The sequence below is a fragment of the Meleagris gallopavo genome, chromosome 1 (genome assembly GCF_905368555.1).
Source record: "Meleagris gallopavo chromosome 1, MGAL_WU_HG_1.1, whole genome shotgun sequence".
Lineage (NCBI taxonomy): Eukaryota > Metazoa > Chordata > Aves > Galliformes > Phasianidae > Meleagris > Meleagris gallopavo.
Genome location: NC_139404.1, coordinates 2,021,461 through 2,040,616, shown reverse-complemented (window position 1 = coordinate 2,040,616; position 19,156 = coordinate 2,021,461). Strand labels below are relative to the sequence as shown.

The 19,156-nt window shown below is 42.1% G+C and overlaps 1 protein-coding gene across 1 annotated transcript in view; it reads left to right on the top strand.

The window, feature by feature from the left end:
- The window catches only part of EXOC4 (exocyst complex component 4), a 392,686-nt gene that overhangs the window by 98,819 nt on the left and 274,711 nt on the right, over positions 1–19,156 (top strand). Inside the window, exons 8-9 of the mRNA XM_010710270.4 lie at positions 5,869–6,014; positions 10,167–10,255. Coding sequence (XP_010708572.2) covers positions 5,869–6,014; positions 10,167–10,255 — 235 coding nt within the window. The remainder of the gene's footprint in view (positions 1–5,868; positions 6,015–10,166; positions 10,256–19,156) is intronic.

Below are 19,156 nucleotides of genomic sequence, written 5' to 3'. Positions count from 1 at the left end.
TAGTAATTAAAGGTGCCGTGTAAGAACAGCACTTTAAACATCAATGGCTCCGTCATGGAGGAGCTGGAGAGCTGGCACTGAGTGCTCCCATGCCTTTATTGAGATTCCCTGGCTATAAGGCCAAATGGAGCTGCTGTGATCCTCTTGTCTGACCTCTGCGTAAAACAAGCCATGGTACTTTCTTGAGTTAATTCGTGCTTGAAAGAGGGCACATCCTTTAGAAAGCAGTCCAGTTTGACTGGGGGAGAGCTTAAAAAAAAGTAAAATTAAAAAATCAGTGACAGAGAATACAATGTAACCTTTGATGTAAGTGGTTAATTATGCTCTAGAAATGCTGAACTGCTAGTGGAAGTCTGTCCAGCTTCAACTTTCCAACCTTTCAAATTTTTTTTTTTTTAAGAAATTCATTAGTGAGGATTTTTCTCATCAGTTCTGTGCTCTATGTTACGTGTTGCAGGCTGATCTAGTAACCTCTCAGCCTTCCCTTTGCGAAGCTAACAAGGCTGAGGTTGTGATTTCTTGGTGTGTTCCTGGAAGTTGTGCCTTGCAGCCATTTAATAACTTCCAGGCTTCTTTTGTGCACCCCTGCCCCATTTTTGCCTGTTCTTCTTTTGTAGGAGTGCCTTGGTTTTGTTTGGCCTTCCAAATGTGTGACCTGATATGGAGAGAGTGTCAGCTTTTACTTCTGACAAAGCTCCGTGCTCTGTACATCCACTTCCAATTTGCTAATTAGTTTCCTTTGTCACAATGGGAACATCTCTGCTGCTGTATGTCTTCGTTACCAAGTTTTCTACAGTCATTGCTTTGTGCAGTAGTCCTGTAGGTCAAGACTTTCATTCTTTTTCTGTAGGTGCAGAGCTTCTAATTGTTTCTGTTTTAAAAATGAAAGCATTCCAAGCTTAGTCTGTAAGTTAGAAGATTTCTAACCAGACGAAAGAGGTTCTGGAACAGTAATATTTTGATTGGAATACAGAAGACAAACAGGAAATGAGGAATTAAGATTTCTGGTACTTTGCAAAATCCACTTTTGGTGGCTTCCTCCAATTTCTACTAAGATATTAAGTTGCTTCACTAAGCTGCTGGTTTCCATTGTCATGGATGCTGTGTTTTCTTCCACTGTTTTGGCTTTTCTGTCATGTCCTCAGTGAAAATAACTTCATCTGTCTGGGTTTATTTCAAACCAAATTAGTCATCCCTATGGAATGCCAGTTAGCCAAGGTCTGTTTTCTTCAAGTCCTTTTTGCTGGACATGAATTCTGCTATTCTTCCTTAATTCTTTTTTAATAGAGTCTTCTGTCATCTCTTCTTTAATTATGTCCCTGATCAATATGAGGTGGAGAGGCCAGTAATTACCTGTTCATTCAGTTTACCCTTGTAAAATTCATGATGGTCATGATGTTAGTTTTCATTATATCTTCAGGAACTCGCTAATACATGAAGGCATAAACTGCGTTCATAGTGTAGAGAGCTTTTCAGGCAGGTTTAAAGGTTATTTCAGTACATAGAATTTCAGTTCTGGTCTTCTGTTAGATCATGCTGATTGAAGTCCGACTACATTATGGCATCCAAAGGAGGGCTGCAAAGATGGGGAAGGGTCTGGAGAGCAATGTGTATGAGGGGCAGCTGAGCCAGGAGTTGGGCTCTGTGATCCTTATGGGTCCCCTCCAGCTTGCTATGTTCAGCCAATTTGGTGGCTACTCTTCAATGACTTCATGCATCAATGTTATTATACTGAATTGCTATCTCATGGTAATTACCTACAAGGAACATAGCAAAACAGAGCTTTGAGTGTTACGTTTTCTTCCAAAATTTATCAAAATACACAAGGGTTGTTGTTAGTGTAAATGTCTTGGGATTTGGTTACCTAAAATATCTGTTTTCTGGAGGTCCCATTGCTGCTGTGCCAACCAGAGCTGCTTGAGATGGAATCGTCTCCAAAGATAACCTGTGAGAAAACAGCGATGTTTTAGGGATCCTGTTTTGAAGCATGATTTTCAACTACTCATCCTTCATTATCCACCTTAATTCAGAGCTGGTGAGGATAGTTATGTACAGCTTTTAGTTAATGCAATAGAACTTGCTCTGAATTGAGGCCTCCTATGTAAACCCTCAGAAGAGGCAGAAATAAATCTTAGAGTCATAGAATCACAAGGTTGGAAAGGAACTATGAGATCATCTAGTCCAACTGACCGCCCATCACCATTACTACCCACTAAGCTACCAAACCATATCTCCTAGCACCTCATCCAGATGCCTCTTGAACACCACCAGGGATGATGACTGCACCACCTCCCAAGACAGGCCATTCCACTGGCCTGTCCACTCTCTGGGAGAAAAAGTTTTTCCTTGTATCTAATCTAATCTTCCCTGATGCAACTTGTGGCCATTTCTTCTGTCACTCTGTGGCCAGCCATGTTTTACTGTGTTTTGTTTGTAGTGGTGTTCAGCTTCTCACGAGGCTCAACCAAAAATTGAAGTCATGGATCTGGAGAGGTACAGCACGTGCAGTCAGTGATCAGACATAGAAGCAAACTCTTCCTCCATTGTAGTTCAGGGTGTACTGTGGGCTGCTGCCAGATCAATGTGATAGACAGGACACATGTACTGATATGACCTTTCAAAATTGGAGAATTTAATTACGCTTCCAAATCCATAAATATTGTCTTTTTAATACAACATTTATATTAATTTTCTTTTCCAAAGAGCAGCTGGAATGAAGAATGCTTTGTTCTCTTGCTTTATGTACAGCTTTATTTGTTTGACATCAATATAAATACAATACAAGGATGACAGAATTCGACCACTGAACAGAAAGTCAAAAGTCCTTGTTACAGATGAATGGGATGTTGCAAGCTTTACAGTCACTCATACATCTTGCTGTATGTCCATGTGATTAATGCCTAACAAGGTTTTTGATTGATGGCTTAGCAACTACTAACCAGGTGTTGTGGGACAAAATGCTGAAATTCCTTATTTCATTGTTAGGGAAGGCTCTGGTTCACTTGGATAGACAGGAAGATGTCTCTTTTTTTCTTCTCTTTTTTTAAAGTGGATTTTTAAATAGCTATGCCTTTTAGTAAGTACACAGCTGTGCTACAACTGCCATTGGAACATGATACTTAATAAATTCATCTGTAAGCACTAACTTGGATAACTTGGACTGCCCACATGGAAGGAGTAAAGTGAGGCTGATGACGTTGGGCCAAGGCCATGTACGGTACAGAGAAACGAGAAAGTAAATCTTCAAGCTATTTTTGAGGCAAGATTTTTAGACTGTCCCACATACAAATAAGATTGCTTAAATTATAAGGGCTTATAACTCCAGCACGAAGATTAAAACTAAATACACTGCATGCTGTAGATGTCTCCTGTCTTAACTTCTCTCCTGCTTGGCTGTGCATTGTAACTGCTCAGCCGTGCTTACACTTAATTACTTCGTTCTGAGGAATTTATGTAACTGTTGAACATGGGGCACTGGAGCAGAAAGAACTTTGATGTGTCTAGCACCGTTTTGCTGCAGTTGGATTTTATAACTTAAAGATGAACTTTGAGAATAGTTACAAAAACCAGCGATTTTTGCTGCTCTTACAGCTTTTAGCTTTTTAGAGACTGATGATGTCTTGCTCTGCCTGCCTAGCAATGCCGTAATTTTCTCTTTTTCCTAAAGTGTGGTGTTACCAGAACTGTTCTGAGCATCTTACCACAACTGATCTTTTGTTTCTCCATTTCCCTTTTAGCTGATGGGCAATTCTTTATGTTCCTAGCTCCAACTTCTCTTGGCTTGTTGTAACTTTTAAGTACTGTATAGCATATTTCACACCTCCTAGTCCTGGTTATAAAGCAACATCAAAGTTATGGAACCCATTATCGTAGAATCATAGAATGGTTTGAGTTGGAAGGGACCTTTCAGATGATCTAGTTCCATCCCCCTGCTATAGGCAGGGACACCTCCCACCAGACCACGTTGCTAAATAAGTTTCATCCATAACGTGAGAACACATTGCTAAATGTTTTTCTTTTTTTTAAAACTTGATTAAATTTGAGGGTATAATTACATTTTTGTGGTGATTTTAAGGTTGTTAATTCAAGTAGAGGAGATGAAATGCAAATATGCGAGTACAAACGGATTTGGTAAATTACTGTTAAAAATTAGCACGGTGATTATTTTTCCTCCTAACAATGAGCGTACATTTTAAAAGCTTGTGCTCAAGTAAAGTTTTAATTGAGATGTTTTAGGAGTTGAACTTTCTTTGCATTCGTGGTTTTTTTTTTTTTTTTTTTAAAGCAATCCTGAATAATTTCTATTTAGGGGAATGATACCATTTGCCTAGATATTTATTAGCAGGCAATTTGTATAGACATAGCACTGCACTGATGCATTCCTTTCATTACAAACAAGTTTCTTTGAAGGGTTCTGACTGGCTAGTTATTAAAATGGAACACTTTACTAATGGCCTCCACGTAGGTAAGAGTTTTCTCAACACCAGTAGTGAATTTCTTCATGCAGTATCAAAAGTTAATTCTGAGGTGGTTCTGTCTGTCTTCAGGCCCAGAAATTAAAAGTGAATGACTTGGAATCTATTTCTGCTTCTGCACCACGGAGGTGCCTAAACAGCATCAAATATCAGACCATGATTTAAGGCTGCAGAGGCTTCACAAAAGGATCCTGTTCACAAACAGGCCCCACACTCTCATACTGGATTTATTGGGCTAGAAGAAAATCAGTTTTAAACTAAGTTAGCAGAACTAATGGCTGTGGGTATTTATATTTTCAATGACTAAAAAAAGACACGTGTGGTTCATTTGGAAACTAATAAAGGGCAATTTCTGCAGCATTTCCAGATTTTTTTCCAACAGCATACATGACCCACACGTGCATGTTTTATATTAAGATGTACAAATATGCATATGTATGGCTATACATTTTCTACAAATATAAAAGGAGTTTTTGTAACAGAACATACCAATATTGCTGACCTGTATGTTTGTAAGAGCTGTGGCATGTAATCAATCTATAAAGGCCAGCCAACAGCCCACCCACCATCTCCCTGCTGCTGCTGGCAATTAGTGTAGGGAGGGATGGGGAATTCACCAAATCATCTACTTTGGAAAGATCTTCAAGATCATCGAATCCAACCATCAACCTGACCTACCCTGGCCCACTGCAAACTGTGTCCCTTAGTGCCACATCCACACATCTCTTAACTCCATCAATTGGGACTCCCCCACTTCCTTGGGCAACCCATTGCAATGCTTCATAGAATCACAGAATGGCTTGAGTTGGAAGGGATCTCAAGGATCATCAAGTTCCAACCTGCTTGCTGCAGGCAGGGCCACCAACCTCCCCATTTAATACCAGACCAGGCTTCCCAGGGCCCCATCCAGCCTGGCCTTGAGCACCTCCAGTGATGGATGGGGCATCCACAGTCTCTCTGGGCAGCCTGTTCCAGCGCCTCACCACTTCCTCAGTAAAGAACTTCCCCTGAATAGAATCAATAGAATTGTGCTTGACCACTCTCTGTGAAAAAATTCTTCCTGATACCCAACAAACTCCCCTGGTGCACAGTTTCCTCATGTCCTATCATTTGTCACATGAGAAAAGAGGCTGTCATCTCAGACTGGTCAGGCAGGGCTTTGTAGCAGATTCAGTCGGTCAAGTAATGCAGGGTGGGCTTTTATCAAAACAGTGGCATACAGATCACTAGGATCTCATTTCTGAAAATACAGCTGGCTTTCCGTTAAATAGAATTTTTGAGTTTTTTCATGATTTTTTCAGTCCTGTAGAGTACTTAAAGACCTTGGCTGTTCACGTTACGTTATAATGTTGCTTTATCTCAATTTCTGTGCTCCTCTCCCTTCTGTTTGCAGATGCTCCTGACAGAATACCTGGATATGAAGAACACTCGCACTGCCTCAGAGCCATCCGCTCAGCTCAGCTATGCCAGCTCTGGGAGAGAATTTGCAGCATTCTTTGCAAAGAAGAAGCCACAAAGGCCTAAAAACCCTTTGTTCAAGTAAGTGCTAGGATGACATTGAAGCTGTGTAATCTTTCTCCGTTGCCTTGAATATTGCATGAGTTGGCTGATAATTGCAGTTTCACAGTGTAAGTAGGGTGTAAGTTTGGTGATGGAGACTTGATACTCAATGCTGAAGCCTCAGCAAGGTTACTGTTGTGGATTCATTGCTGATTTTTAGAGCTCAGCTCTTTCAGACACATCACAGTGTTGGGATCCCTTTACCCAAGCTGCTGCAAAGCACACAGCAGTGTATTCTGCCTATCTTTGTGCACAGTATGTTCAAGACCTGTGTTAAAGACAGTGATAAAAGGAACTGGACAAAGAGAATTAAGATAACTGTATAATTACTAGATGGACTAAGTGGTTAATCCTATTACTAGCTTCTTTAATTCAGAGTTCAAAGTGAAAAGAAAGAAGTGATTGAGGGGAGACTACAAAAGGATGAAAAGGTAGGTGGACAAGGGAGGGATTTAGGAAACTGAATTTGATGTGCACGGATGAGGAGTGAGGAGGAATTGTTGGTGAGCAACACTGTTAGCAGGAGAGAAACCACCTTGTTAATACACTGAGATTCAGGTGAGCTTTGCTGAATTTTCATCTCGTTTACTGACATCCAGTTTTCTTTGGCCTCTTGAGGGTTTTGAGGAATTACCAAAATGTGCTGTTTTGACAGCAGGGGCTCTGTGCTGAAAGATCATGGTTTTGATCTGATGCTGCAGCTCTGCTAGCATAACCATGTGTGTGGCTTCCTGAACTCAGCACTGATAGAATAATCTTTTTAATAACTTCCCCCCCCCCCCCCCCACAATGACACAGTTCTAAAGCAGTTACTAAGGGAGCATACAAGTTTAATGGTAGATCTGAGGGAAAGGCAGCAAAGGGAGTGGTGTTAGGGAGTACCAGTAGCTTGGGGCAGCCATCTTTCCCCCATGCTCAACAGCAGCAGAAACAGCTTATCTGGTGGGTAGAGTCTGGATTACAAGCTGTTGCAGGGCTGTGAGCTGTCTTTCACTGCTCATTAGTTCAGTAGTGTGCCTTATGAGGCTTTGCTCTCCCACATAGAGAGAGTCCAAGTATAAGTTAAAAAAAATTATGTCCACTGAGATGTTTGCATGAAGGAGGAGGAATTGGAAGCGAGAGCTTGTGGTTTCCCCATTTAGTTTTTTGGAGATGGGCAACTGGGTGACTTGAATATACAAAATCCCATTTGTGAGTTGGAGTAGATCATTAACATGATGGAGAGTTAATGCTCCATCATGAGGTTCCTAAAGAGGATCTTCAGTAATGGGAAAGGCTGATGATTGGAAGTAGTAGTAATTGGGAATTTTTCATTCTGTGACCTGTTTACAGATTGTTCATTGTTTTGTTTTGTTTTTTGCAACTAAAGCTTATATCTATCCTGGTTATCCAGAACTTGCTGGAACTCTGTTTTCTTTGCCCTTTGTGCAAGGGTATATAGCAGCTGTATTCTCGTAGTACCTCCGGGCTTCAGTTATAAACCAGTCTTCTGCACTTCCCTCTCACAGGTTTAGCTGTCTATATAATCTCTTGTTATTAGAAAGTTAAACGTTGCCTGTAGGATGTCAGAGGTATCTCCTGCCACCCTGTCAACCCATGGTTATTCCTCCCCACCTGTTTTTTAACATTCCCATTGTTATTTGGATCAAAATTATGCTCTTTGAATTTACCCTGTCTTACAGATCTACTGGAGCAAAATAGGGCTGTTCACCTTTTTCATTTTGTATCTGTTCTTGGATGTACTTGGGCCATTTAGGCTTGAGGAATAAGGATGCTCTGTTTCACCTATGGCAATTTAAGCCTGTATATTAGTTTGTCAGCAGAGAGTGAAGGTAGGCGTAATTGTTTAAAGTGAAGGTGACTAACCTCATAGGAGCAGCACGTCTCTTACCACTCATGGTCCTGTCACCAAGTCATTGCTGGCACTGTGGTGACAGCAGCACTTATTGGGATCTCTTATTTGGTTATCTGTCTTCTGTCAGCTGTCACCATATCTATGAAAATCTCAGTTGAAATGGAATTTCTCAGTCCACTGAGGGATGTACATGTTTGATGGAGTGTTATTCTTGTCTTCTCTCTCATCTTCAGTGCTTTTCACATCAGCTGCAAGGTTCTTTTTGTGCCTTTCCATTAGCTCTGTCCAAATCAGACGAGCCATCCACTTGTCATCAGAATATCTGCGTTTAATTCCTCCCTTCAGAAGTCTCTTAGGGCAGAGCTCCACCTTGTGTTTTCCTTGCAGCTTGATGCAGGTGTTTGTGCTGTACCCTGTGATAGCTTGTTAGAAGCTAATTTTCTAAATACTGAGTACTTTTGCTAGTTGTGTGCTTACGTGTATGTGTGTGATGTAGCAGTAGTGGAGTGAGGAAGTGGGTCTCGCAGTCTGGAAATCAGTAGCTGGTATTTGGAAGAGACTTTGAATCACTCCTTATCTGGAAAATAGGTACAATTCAAAGGGGTGGGTGGGGGGGGAGTCTTGATGGGTTTAGTTGTTTAAAGTTGATTGAGAAAGTAGAACTTCAGGTGCAGAGTTCTTTGGCAGACCAGATAGGTTGAGTCATCATAAGCCTGGCTTTCTTCTTTTCCAAAAAGGTGCCATGTGCATTTTTGGAATCATAGAATTGTAGAAGGGACATTTAAAGGTCATTTCATCCAACTCCCTTGCAATCAGCAGAGGCACCTACAGCTTGGTCAATTTGCTCAGAGCCTGCACCATCCTGACCTTGAGTGTCTCCAGGGATGAGGCATCCACCTGCTTTCTGGGCAGTGTGTTCTGCTGCCTCACCACCCTTATTGTAAAAAAAAAAAAAACAAAACAAAACTTTTTCCATATATCCAGTCTAAATCTCCCCTCTTATAGTTTGAAACCATTTCCCCTTGTCCTATCACAGCAGACCCTGCTGAAGAGTCTATCCCCTTCTTTCTTATAGCCTGCTAGCCTCACATTTGGGTTGCCATCTCCCTTGCAGATCAGATCGGCAAGACTGAGATTGGGCATTCTTGGGAAAGGAATGGATTGTAGAAGCAGCTATTGAATACCCAACATGTTAGTATCATGCTTGACTATAATTATGTGTAACTCTGGAGGTTGGTGGCCCTGCCTGTGGCAGAGGGTTGCATCTTGATGATCCTTGGGATCCCTTCCAACCCAAGCCATTCTATGATTCTACATTTTAAAGAACAGTGAGTTTTGCCACTGAGGAACCAGCATGATGATAGAAAAGGATTATGAGAGTAGAGATGTTGAGTGGCAAGAGGAGCGTGGGAGAAGAATGGATCAAGGAAAGAGAGCTTATAAATGCTCACCTTTTGTGAGCATTTCAAAACGTAAGCATCACACTGTCTATGTGGCGTGATACCTTTTGAGTGTCCCTCTGCTTGATGCTGAGGCTGATTCATTCATCCTTGGCAGAAGCACTTCAACGTCTTCTGGTCTTCATCATGAGTTCTTTAGTTCACTTTGGCAGTTTGAAAATGCATTGTTCCCACTGACAGTGGCAGAACTACCCAACCTGTGTACAAAGGGCTGCTGCTGACCTCAGGCTCCTTGTGTTCCTTAGTCATGGGACATTAGACCACAGGAACATTCAGCTCAAATCATGGTAAGCCCAGAGCTGTCCTGAAATGCTGCAGTGTCATTTCTACTCTCAGTGACAAACATTGTGTTAGTGGGGCTCCATTGGTTGAAAAGTGTCTCTTCTCAGATTAATCTTTGTAGAGTATTGGAGCCATACAATAAGTAATAATTTTTAGTTTCAGTGAAAGTATTAGTTAATAATTTGGGGCTTTGCATATATGCCTGTTAGCAACTTATATGATACTAACTTATCACTTTGGTTTGGATTTTACCAATGTTTTGGGGCCATTCTTATGTAAATGATTGAGTGTTCCCAGCTGATGGCTCGGAGGAGCAATCTCCATGCCATGCAGACAGCTCTGTGTCTTTGTCCAGCAGAGCTGCACTGATTGGAAGTGCCAGAATTAGGTGCAATGGCTATCAAATTTTATAGGGAAAGAGTGGTTTTGTCTGCCTTAATCATTTTGCTCAGATATGCAGGGAAGTGCATTTTGTTTAGAGCTGACTGGTGCTTACAAGAAGGCTGACTGGATTTGTGTATTTTTTAATTACAGGTTTGAGTCCTCCTCCCATGCTATTAGCATGAGTGCCTATTTGCGTGAGCAGAGAAGGGAACTGTACAGCAGAAGTGGAGAACTTCAAGGTATGAAAATAGATACTGTGAAAGTTTGAATAATTCCATTTTGTAGAAACCGAGCATCTCATCCGTGCTACGTCAAAGAATTAATACCTCTCCAGTTTGCCATGCAGCTTGTCTAAATCACTCCAGTTTGGTTTATTCTTGCACCTGGGCTTCTATTTATGCCCTTTGCACTTCCAGCTAAAGGTTCTTGTCATAAAACAATAGGTGAAATATGAACAGTCTCTCTGTGAGCACTGCGTTTGGGTACTTGGAGTTAATGTTTGCTTCTTTATCTGCAATTTATTTCCCTGTGTCATGCACTGAATGTTATACTTCTCCTGGATTACTTTGGGAGCTAAACTCAATCGTCTCACGTTTGAAGCATGAATTTCCATTGGATGGACTGAAGTGACCGATTCTTCTTTTATACAGCACTTAAAGATAAAGAGTTAAAGTGTTTGAAAATGGTGAATGTGAGGCACTGGACTACTCGTGCTGGTTTATATTGCTTGTAACAAATATTCTTTGTACACAGAAAAGCGTTCTCTGAGCATGGTGTCGTTTCACGTATTTTTTCCTGGATGTCTTAATTCACTGTGAGGTCTTAGTTTTGAGAGCAACAGCAGGGAAATATCTTAAGACTGCCATGCATTGTATAGCAGGATTATTTTTTTTCTATATCATCCAATGGAGTTTCCTGTTGGACTAATCAAAAAACGAATATACCGTAGTCTCTGAAGAGTCTATATGGATGGACGGGGGTAATATTTCTCCCTGAAATCTTGCATGTGGTAATTCTCAGATGGCTTTTATTTGAGGACAATTGGTAATTTACAGTCGAAATATTGGATATTTGTTCCCTTCTTCCTTTGGTAATTTAGTTATGCTCAATTCCACCTGAAAGAGTGGAGTAAGAAGACTCAGAGGTGTACAATGTCTTTGTGGACCAGTTGCTTTGCTTAGGTGCCTTTACAAAGGGGATCTTCTTATCGATGCTCAAGTGTGTAATGACACTCTGGCTAATATTCAGACACTTTTCCATTTACTGGAAGGAAGAATCTGAGATAAAAAGATGTGGGCAGCAGCTGTCAACTTCAGGACACTATAATCTGACAGCATATAAAAATAAAATAAAGTGAAGATATTTGTCTTTCAAATTATGATATCACCTCTTGGTATGCTTGGAAGGCGTTCATCTTACAGCTCTGCATTTTCAAGACTCAGATTCTCACCTTCAAAAATCTGTCACCTGTACTTGAACATGGGGTCATCTGAAAGAAGTGATCCAGTTCAGCAAGGTCCTAAGTGTGAGCTATTATATGGCACAGATGCTGAGACTTCTCATGTTGCAGTGGCCATTACTGTCACACCAAGCTGAGGATGCGTTTCTAAACAGTTCCTTTAGGTTTGGAACTTGCTACTGCTGTAGGGCATGGCCATGTTTCTTAAGAGAGCAGCTCCTCATTGATAGAAGACAAATGTTGAGGCAGCATTTGCCATGAGCTGAATATTGTGAGAGTTTTCAAGAGAAGAGTGTGAAGGAGATGTATGCAGACTTCCAGCCTTGGAGCTAGTGTGGGGTTGGGAAGAACAAAGCTTATGAGCTGACAAAAGAGAAAAGGACAAAATATAGGAATTAGCATGGATAGGGGCAAGATGGTATTGCCCTTTATGGATGAATTGGAAGAGTTGGAACGTGATGCAGTAGGTGACAAAAAGTCAATGTAGGGGGTCAATAGGGACAATGGATGAGATGACTTTGCTGAGAAATCTTTGCTGTTTAACCATCAAGAAAAGTTTCCCTTTGAACTTTATGTTAAAAATGTACTATCTTCTCTTTCTATTATAAGCTGCTGTTCCCTTTTAGGTAGCTCATTAATCTTCCTGAATCCCAGACCTCAGCAAGATCTGCATTTTGATTTTTATCCCTTTTAAAGAGGAATACAATTTAATTGTTCAGTCAGGTTACTGGAAGGCAGACATGTGACACTCTCTTCTGTGAATGCCATGCAGTTTCTCTTCCTTGACAGCCTTATCCACAGGGATGATGTATCAGTGGCAGCAAGAGGAGGGTGGCTTGTTAGGACATCTTTTTCCTGAAAAGATCTTCAAAGAAACATGTGCATAAAATAAAATAAAAAAATACTAAAAAAAGGAAAAACTTATAAAAGTTTGGTCTGTGCCAACTTTTTGAAGTAAGAATTTCATTTAAATGGCCTTAAAATGTGCCAAGATGTGAGCAATGCTTTGTCATTAACCTCTTCCGTTTGGACTGAAATAATGCAATGCGTAAAGCAGACATTATCCCTCAGTGGGAGAAAGGGAACTTCTGTAAGTGGTTTAGAGATGGAAGGAATGGTGCTGGCACCTTATTCCCCTGGAACAGTTAGAGGATGACTTAGGCCATGTATTTTTCCCTTTAAGTTGGACACACAAGTCATTTGAGAGCTGTCATGAACAGAAGAAAACAGAAGCAAGTACATAACTGCAGTATCTCCTTATAGACTGACACAGATGTGCTGCCCTGGGATGCTGTCAGAAGTACAATGTCATTACAAAAAAATTACAAACAAAGAATGATCATTATAAAGCTTCTCACTTTTTTTTCTTGTTATTTTTTTTCAAGAGTATGTCTTGAAAAAGTCTTGCTAGCAGGGCAATTTACATTATCCTTCTTTGAGTCCTTCTGCCCGTTGTCAAATATGATGTTCTTTTTGTCATAGAAGTATAGAATGGCCTGGGTTGAAAAGGACCACAATGATCATCCAGTTTCAACCCCCTGCTGTGTGCAGGGTCACCAACCACCAGAGCAGGCTGCCCAGAGCCACATCCAGCCTGGCCTTGAATGCCTCCAAGGATGGGGTATCCACAACCTCCTTGGGCAACCTGTTCCAGTGTGTCACCATCCTCTGTGTGAAAAGCTTCCTCCTAATATCTAACCTAAACCTTCCCTGTCTCAGTTTAAAACCATTCCCTCTTGTTTATGTGAAGTCTTAAAGAACCGGGATACATTTCAAAAGCAAATACATTTATTGCAGGAGCAGCTGAATGACTGCTGCTCGGTTCATTGCACGTGTTCTTTTCTCCCTTAATAGTTCTTCATTAACCACACCTCTCACCATGTCTGACCAGCAGATTCATCCCCCTCACATCTTTGCTCCCAGCACATGCTTGTGTCCCCAAACTACCTACTAAGCAAAAAGCAGCCTGTGCCATGGCTGGATCCAGCAAAGTATGCACCAAGCAAGCAGACCAGTGTCATGGAGGCCCTGTGCCATGGAAGCCCTGTGCCAGTAGGTCCAGCAGCGTGGAGGGCTAATGAATACTCACTGAAGCTCTTCCTTCTCTGGAGGCACACATTTATCCCACTCTCAGCTGCAGGGCTGTCTGTTTTCACAAAACCTCTAAGAATTTACTACTTTTAAGATCTATTCCCTGTCACGTTTGGCTGAAATTGGCTCTCCAGCTCAGTTGTTGTGAGGGTGGGACAGACAAGATCAGGTAACTCTTCTTTTTGTAAGAAACTTGGCTAAAACGTTGCTGTATTTCATTGCAGAGGTGGTTGCTTGTCAGTGACTGTTGGAATGAATCCCATGCGTGCCTCTTATTTCATTCCACTATTGCCTTCAATTATCAACAAATCTTTGGGAACAGAAGAAAAATGTGGTTTCTCTGTGTGGATAGGGGGAATCAGGGACTGCAAGAGGGACAGTAGATGGTAGGAGGAGTCATTTGGGCTGGAGATGGTCTGCAAGGGCCTTGTTTTTTTTTCTCATTAAGTTGGATGTGATTGGTGTCAGGAAAATGTGGCTTCAAGAAGAAATTAAGAGGAAAAGTCACTTGTAGTCTGGATAACATCTATGCATGTCTGGATTTCTGGATTGGTATTCTGGCAATATTTAAAGACACCAACCCTACTTTTAATTTCATTGTACTGATCATGACACACATGTGTTGTCCATACCTGAAAGGCTTTCACGTGGTCCAGCAGCCTTCACCAGCACGACTCCACTGTACAAGGATCTGGGAATCTGTCTTCCAGTCATTTAAATATCTAAATTTTGCGAAGCTGTGGCTGGAGCCATGGCAGGAGCACTTTTTTCTGTTCTGTAGATATGTCAGGTATTGTTTCAGAGTCTTGTGGCCATAGGGAACTAACATAGCTGTGCTCACTGTGGCCTCAGTTGAATTCATCAGCAGAAATGGTAAAAGATGTTTTTATACTCTGTGAAAATCTGAACAGCTTTGAGGGTGCTGATCAGCATGAAAATAGCATCCGGCTTCTGTTATCTCTGCGAGGGCAGACCCTGGTAATTCCTATCGAGGTCAGCTTTGCTTGTGTTATACATCTGGGACATTTTTAAGAATGAAATGTGAAGTGCTCCTGAGCAGCTGTTGTTCTCATGGATGTTAATGGACTCCACAGCTGCTCATCACCTCTTAAAATTTAGGCTTCTTAATGCTTTCACCCCAGAAGATCAGCACAATTCAAAATTAATTAAACCTCTCCAGGCCTTTGTGAAGTAGGATTTTACTTTGATTGTAGCTGTGCAAGCTGAGGGATGAATCAAATCATCCTGGGAGGGATAGTAGAGCAGAATTAGTCCTAATTCCAGTCCCAGTTTTCTGTTAGATCGCACTGATTGAAGTCTGAATACCTTATGGCATCCAAAGGACGGCTGCAAAGATGGGGAAGGGTCTGAAGGGCATTGTGTATGAGTCAGAAGCCTGGAAGGGCAACTGTATCCTAAGCTGCATCAACAGAGATGTGGCAGCAGGGAGGGAGGTGACTGTCCCCTCTACTCTGCCCTCATGAGAGCCCATCTGCAGTAGTGCACATGGGTCTGTGGCCCCAATCACAAGAAGGACACCGAGCTGTTGGAGAAGGTCCAGAGGAAGGCATGAAGATGCTTGGGGAGCTGGAGCTCCTTTCCTATGAAGAAAGGCTGAGGGAGTTGTTGGTGTTGAGCCTGGAGAAGAGAAGGCCCCGGGGAGACCTCATTGTGGCCTTCCAGTACTTGAAGGGAGCTTTACAAGCAGGACAGGGAGTGACTTTTTACATGATCTAATGGTGATAGGGGAAGGGGGAATGGCTGTAAACTAAGAGAGGGAAAATTTATATTGGCTGTTAGGAAGAGATTTTGGTACTTCAGGAGTGGTGAGGCACTGAACAGGTTGTCCATAGTGGTTGTGGATGCCCCATCCCTGGAGGTGCCGAAGGCCAGGTTGGATGGGGCCCTGGGCAGCCTGATCTGGTGGGTGGCAACCCTGCCAATGACATTTGGGTTGGAACTGGATCATCTTTAAGGTTTCCTCTAACCTAAGCTATTCAATGATTCCATGGCTTGTGCTCTCATTGTCTCTGAAGGTAGGGCAGTGCTGGCTGTACAAGGAAGGAAGTTGACTTCACGGAGAAAGTGTTTAATAGAGCGCAGAATGAAATCCGTGCTCCCAAGCTGTATTCCCCCAACTACCAGATAGAATTTATGTGCTGAACTGAAATAGGAAAAATTCTGCTTCCTTTGAAGCTATTTAGCAGTTTTTGTCTAGGATCCCCTGCGATGCAACGCATCTTTCTGTTTTTTAAAAGTTTTGTTCAGTTTCGATTGGGTCCTGCTAGAAGTTTGGACGGTGGGTGAATGGTTCAGGCATAACTAACATTACCTGCTTTCTGCACACTGAAAATCTCAAGCATGCTCCAAGTGAATCAGCAGGAGGGCTGCAGAATTGAAGGTGTGTCATGCCCTAAGGATGGCAAATTGTGCTGGGAAACAAAGGTCTCTTGCAATGAGACTGTAGGTACTTACTTACTTACTTATTTATTTTAGCTTATTTCTTGTCAGTAGAACCTCTGAAGATTTTTCTTGTTGGCCAAGAGAAAAACGGAAAGCATTGAGCATCCCTGTGCTATGAATTGGAGATGGGGAATGGGGCTGGGTTACTTGCTGGTATGCTGTTTTTAAGTATTCTTGATCGAAGGCTGATCATTTCTTAGCAGAAGGTTTTAAGTAATTAAGGAAATCAAAGAGAAACTCAGCTAATTAAGACTTTGATGCCAAGAAATAGCTGTGGAGGCAAATGCTATCTGGTATGACAAGGGCACAGCGTAAGGCCAGGTCCAGGGAAAATGCAGTTATTTGTAGGTGCCTTGTTCCATTTGAATTCACCAAAAGGCTGCCGGAGGGAGCCAGCTGTGTGTGCTGCTGACAAAAACGAATCTTGACACTTTGGATAATGAAAATTTGGTTCAGCACCTTTTAGAAATGTGTATGATAATACGTTGTCAGTCGGAGGCAGTGAGGAGGGGGGAAACGATATCACTCTTGTCTGCTTAAAGGAGATGTTGTGACAAGTGGACAGTCCTAGTTAAAAATCCCCTTTAGGAAAAAAAAAAATAGAGGTATAACCCATTGAAGAACCCAAAGTTGGTGATGGGGGGGAGGGGCAGGTGGTTTGATGTCAGGCTCTTCCTGCCATGCAGCTGCTTTGGTCTCCCCATGGTGCGGAGGATCACAGTTCTCTTTGAGCTGGGGCGGGGAGGAGAGGGGAGAGAATCGCTTTTTTGTGGTTTGACAGTATTAATGCAATCATCTCGTTCAGACCTTGTAAGCCCACTTATTATTTCCTCTGCGTGTGTTTTTTCTGGTTTAGCGGATTAGCTGCACTGTCTCTTCAAAGGCTATCCAATCAAGAAGGGGTTATTAAAACCGGGGCGCTTTATGACTGAGAATTAATTAGAGCAGCATTTTCATGCAAAACATCCAATTTTTTGATTAGCAATGGAGCAGGGCCGCAATTAACACTCTAGGAAGCTTAAATTTCCAGCATTTTGATTCTCAGGAAATGAGATTATCAAACTGGGGTCAGGCACTTGACAGCAGAAGGGGGATTATGTGTAAGAAAATAATTTGTTTCTTGATTTTGCCTCTGAGATTGTTATTAAAGCTATGGTGAATTCAGAGGGAGGCAAAGAGTGGAGGGAGAAGATTCCAAAAAACGGAAGCAGGAGAAACCCTTTGCTGTGCTGCTGGTGTCCTCCTTGCTGTGTCGAGAGTTGTCCTCATCCCACTGTTAGCAAGTGTTCTCACTTTGCGTTTCAGTGACAGCAACAGGTTTCCATTGCTTTCTTGGGGTTAGTCTGCATCCCTAACTGATGTGTTTTGAGAGTTCTGTGGTGGTTTTTAAATATTCAAAGTATTTGCATCCTGGGAAAGGAGGCAATGTGTGTTCATTTTAATAGGCTGCTTTCTCTTCTGAGTGTGTGGTTTGTGCGTTTTTAAACTATTTTCTGATCTGCTGCAGGTATCTGAAGGTTTGTCATAGAATGATAGAATCACTTGGGTTGGAAGGGGCCACAAGGATCATGAAGCTCCACCCCGCTCTGCTGCAGGCAGGGCCACCAACCTCCCCATTTCATACCAGCCCAGGCTGTGCAGGGCCCCATCCAACCTGGCCTTGAACACCTCCAGGGATGGATGGGGCACCTCACCACTCTCTCTGTAAAGAATTTCCCCCTGACATCCAAACTAAATCTTCCCTCCTGCACCTTCAAACCAAACTTAAAAGCTGCCTATCCTCCTGCGTCTGCTTTCAGTTTGACCATAAAGTTCAACTACTATGATTTACATAATGTATTATTTTTGAGTGAGTGTTTGTGAAAGCAAATATTATGAAGTTAATTGTTGTTAGAAGCCGTGTTAGCCACGTTCTTGGTTCTGCATCTTGCCTAGCAGTGCCCATAGCTGTTGCATCCCTTTTTGCAGCAGTCAGGCTTTTAAGGATGCTCAATTCTAGCTTGCACTGTCAATTTATGCTCACAGGTCACACCTTGGAATCATAGAATCATTAAGGTTGGAAAAGACCAGAGATCACCTAGTCCAAGCATCAATATGTCACCACCATGCCCACCAAGTCTGAGGCCTTGCACAAGTTTGGCAGTGCACCCCAGTTGCCTTTTGCTCCCTGATGTGCTTTGCTCATTGATTTGTTCCCTCATTTCCCCCCCTGGGCAGTGCACCTCCATGTCCAGCTCTGGCAGTCTTCAGAATTTGGCTATTGCTCTCCACCTAGGGACACCCCAATAAATCCTCATTCTTGGCTTGAGGCCCTGTTTGCTTTAGTCTTTGGCTTCTGTCACTTCAGAGCTAAAGGACCTCTCATAACTCTACTTTGCAGCTTACCAGATACCACACTGTCCCTTCTTAGTATGAAAAACAATAATACCAGGGCATCAAGGTGTAGTGTCAGTAGATGAGTTTGTTAGATAAAGGCTGAAAATCAGAGGTGATGGAATCAATTACAAATTACTTCGAGCTTTGATTTTTCCATTCTCCTTATGTCAATTACCAGCACAAAACTTCTGTCCAATCTTGATATGAGGAAGGACACAGAAAAAAGTACTCAGTGTTTAAAAATACTTTTCCCACAGATGACTGCTTCAGTATTGCTGGTAGGCTGCTCTGGCCAGGTATGCTTTGTGGTTTATTGTGCCAATTCAGAGAAAAAAACCTTTCAGTTTTCTGGGACTCACTCTGTAACAGTGTCCCTTGTTTGGAATGCAATCATTGATTTTCAAGGTACTTATTTACAGCTTCTTTTCAGCTTTGAGTTCTGGATGACTAAAGAATTTGGAGGCACACATTTTCATATGTTTAATTTCTAATTGGATATAACTTCAACGAAATGACTGTCACATGGTCTGAATTTAGGGAGTGAACACAAGGGGAAGTTACAAGAGAGGAATAGCTCAATAATGCAACTTTGTCTGAATTGGTGTCTGCCCTCTTCTTCCCCTCTATCATCAGCCAGAGCTGCTCTGTGCCATGCAGCAGGCCGTGCTGGTTCAGTGGGTGAGATGTGTCCCAGCCTGAAACAGAAATCATGCTTTGCTTTTCAGAAGGACGGCGGAAACATTTCATCACT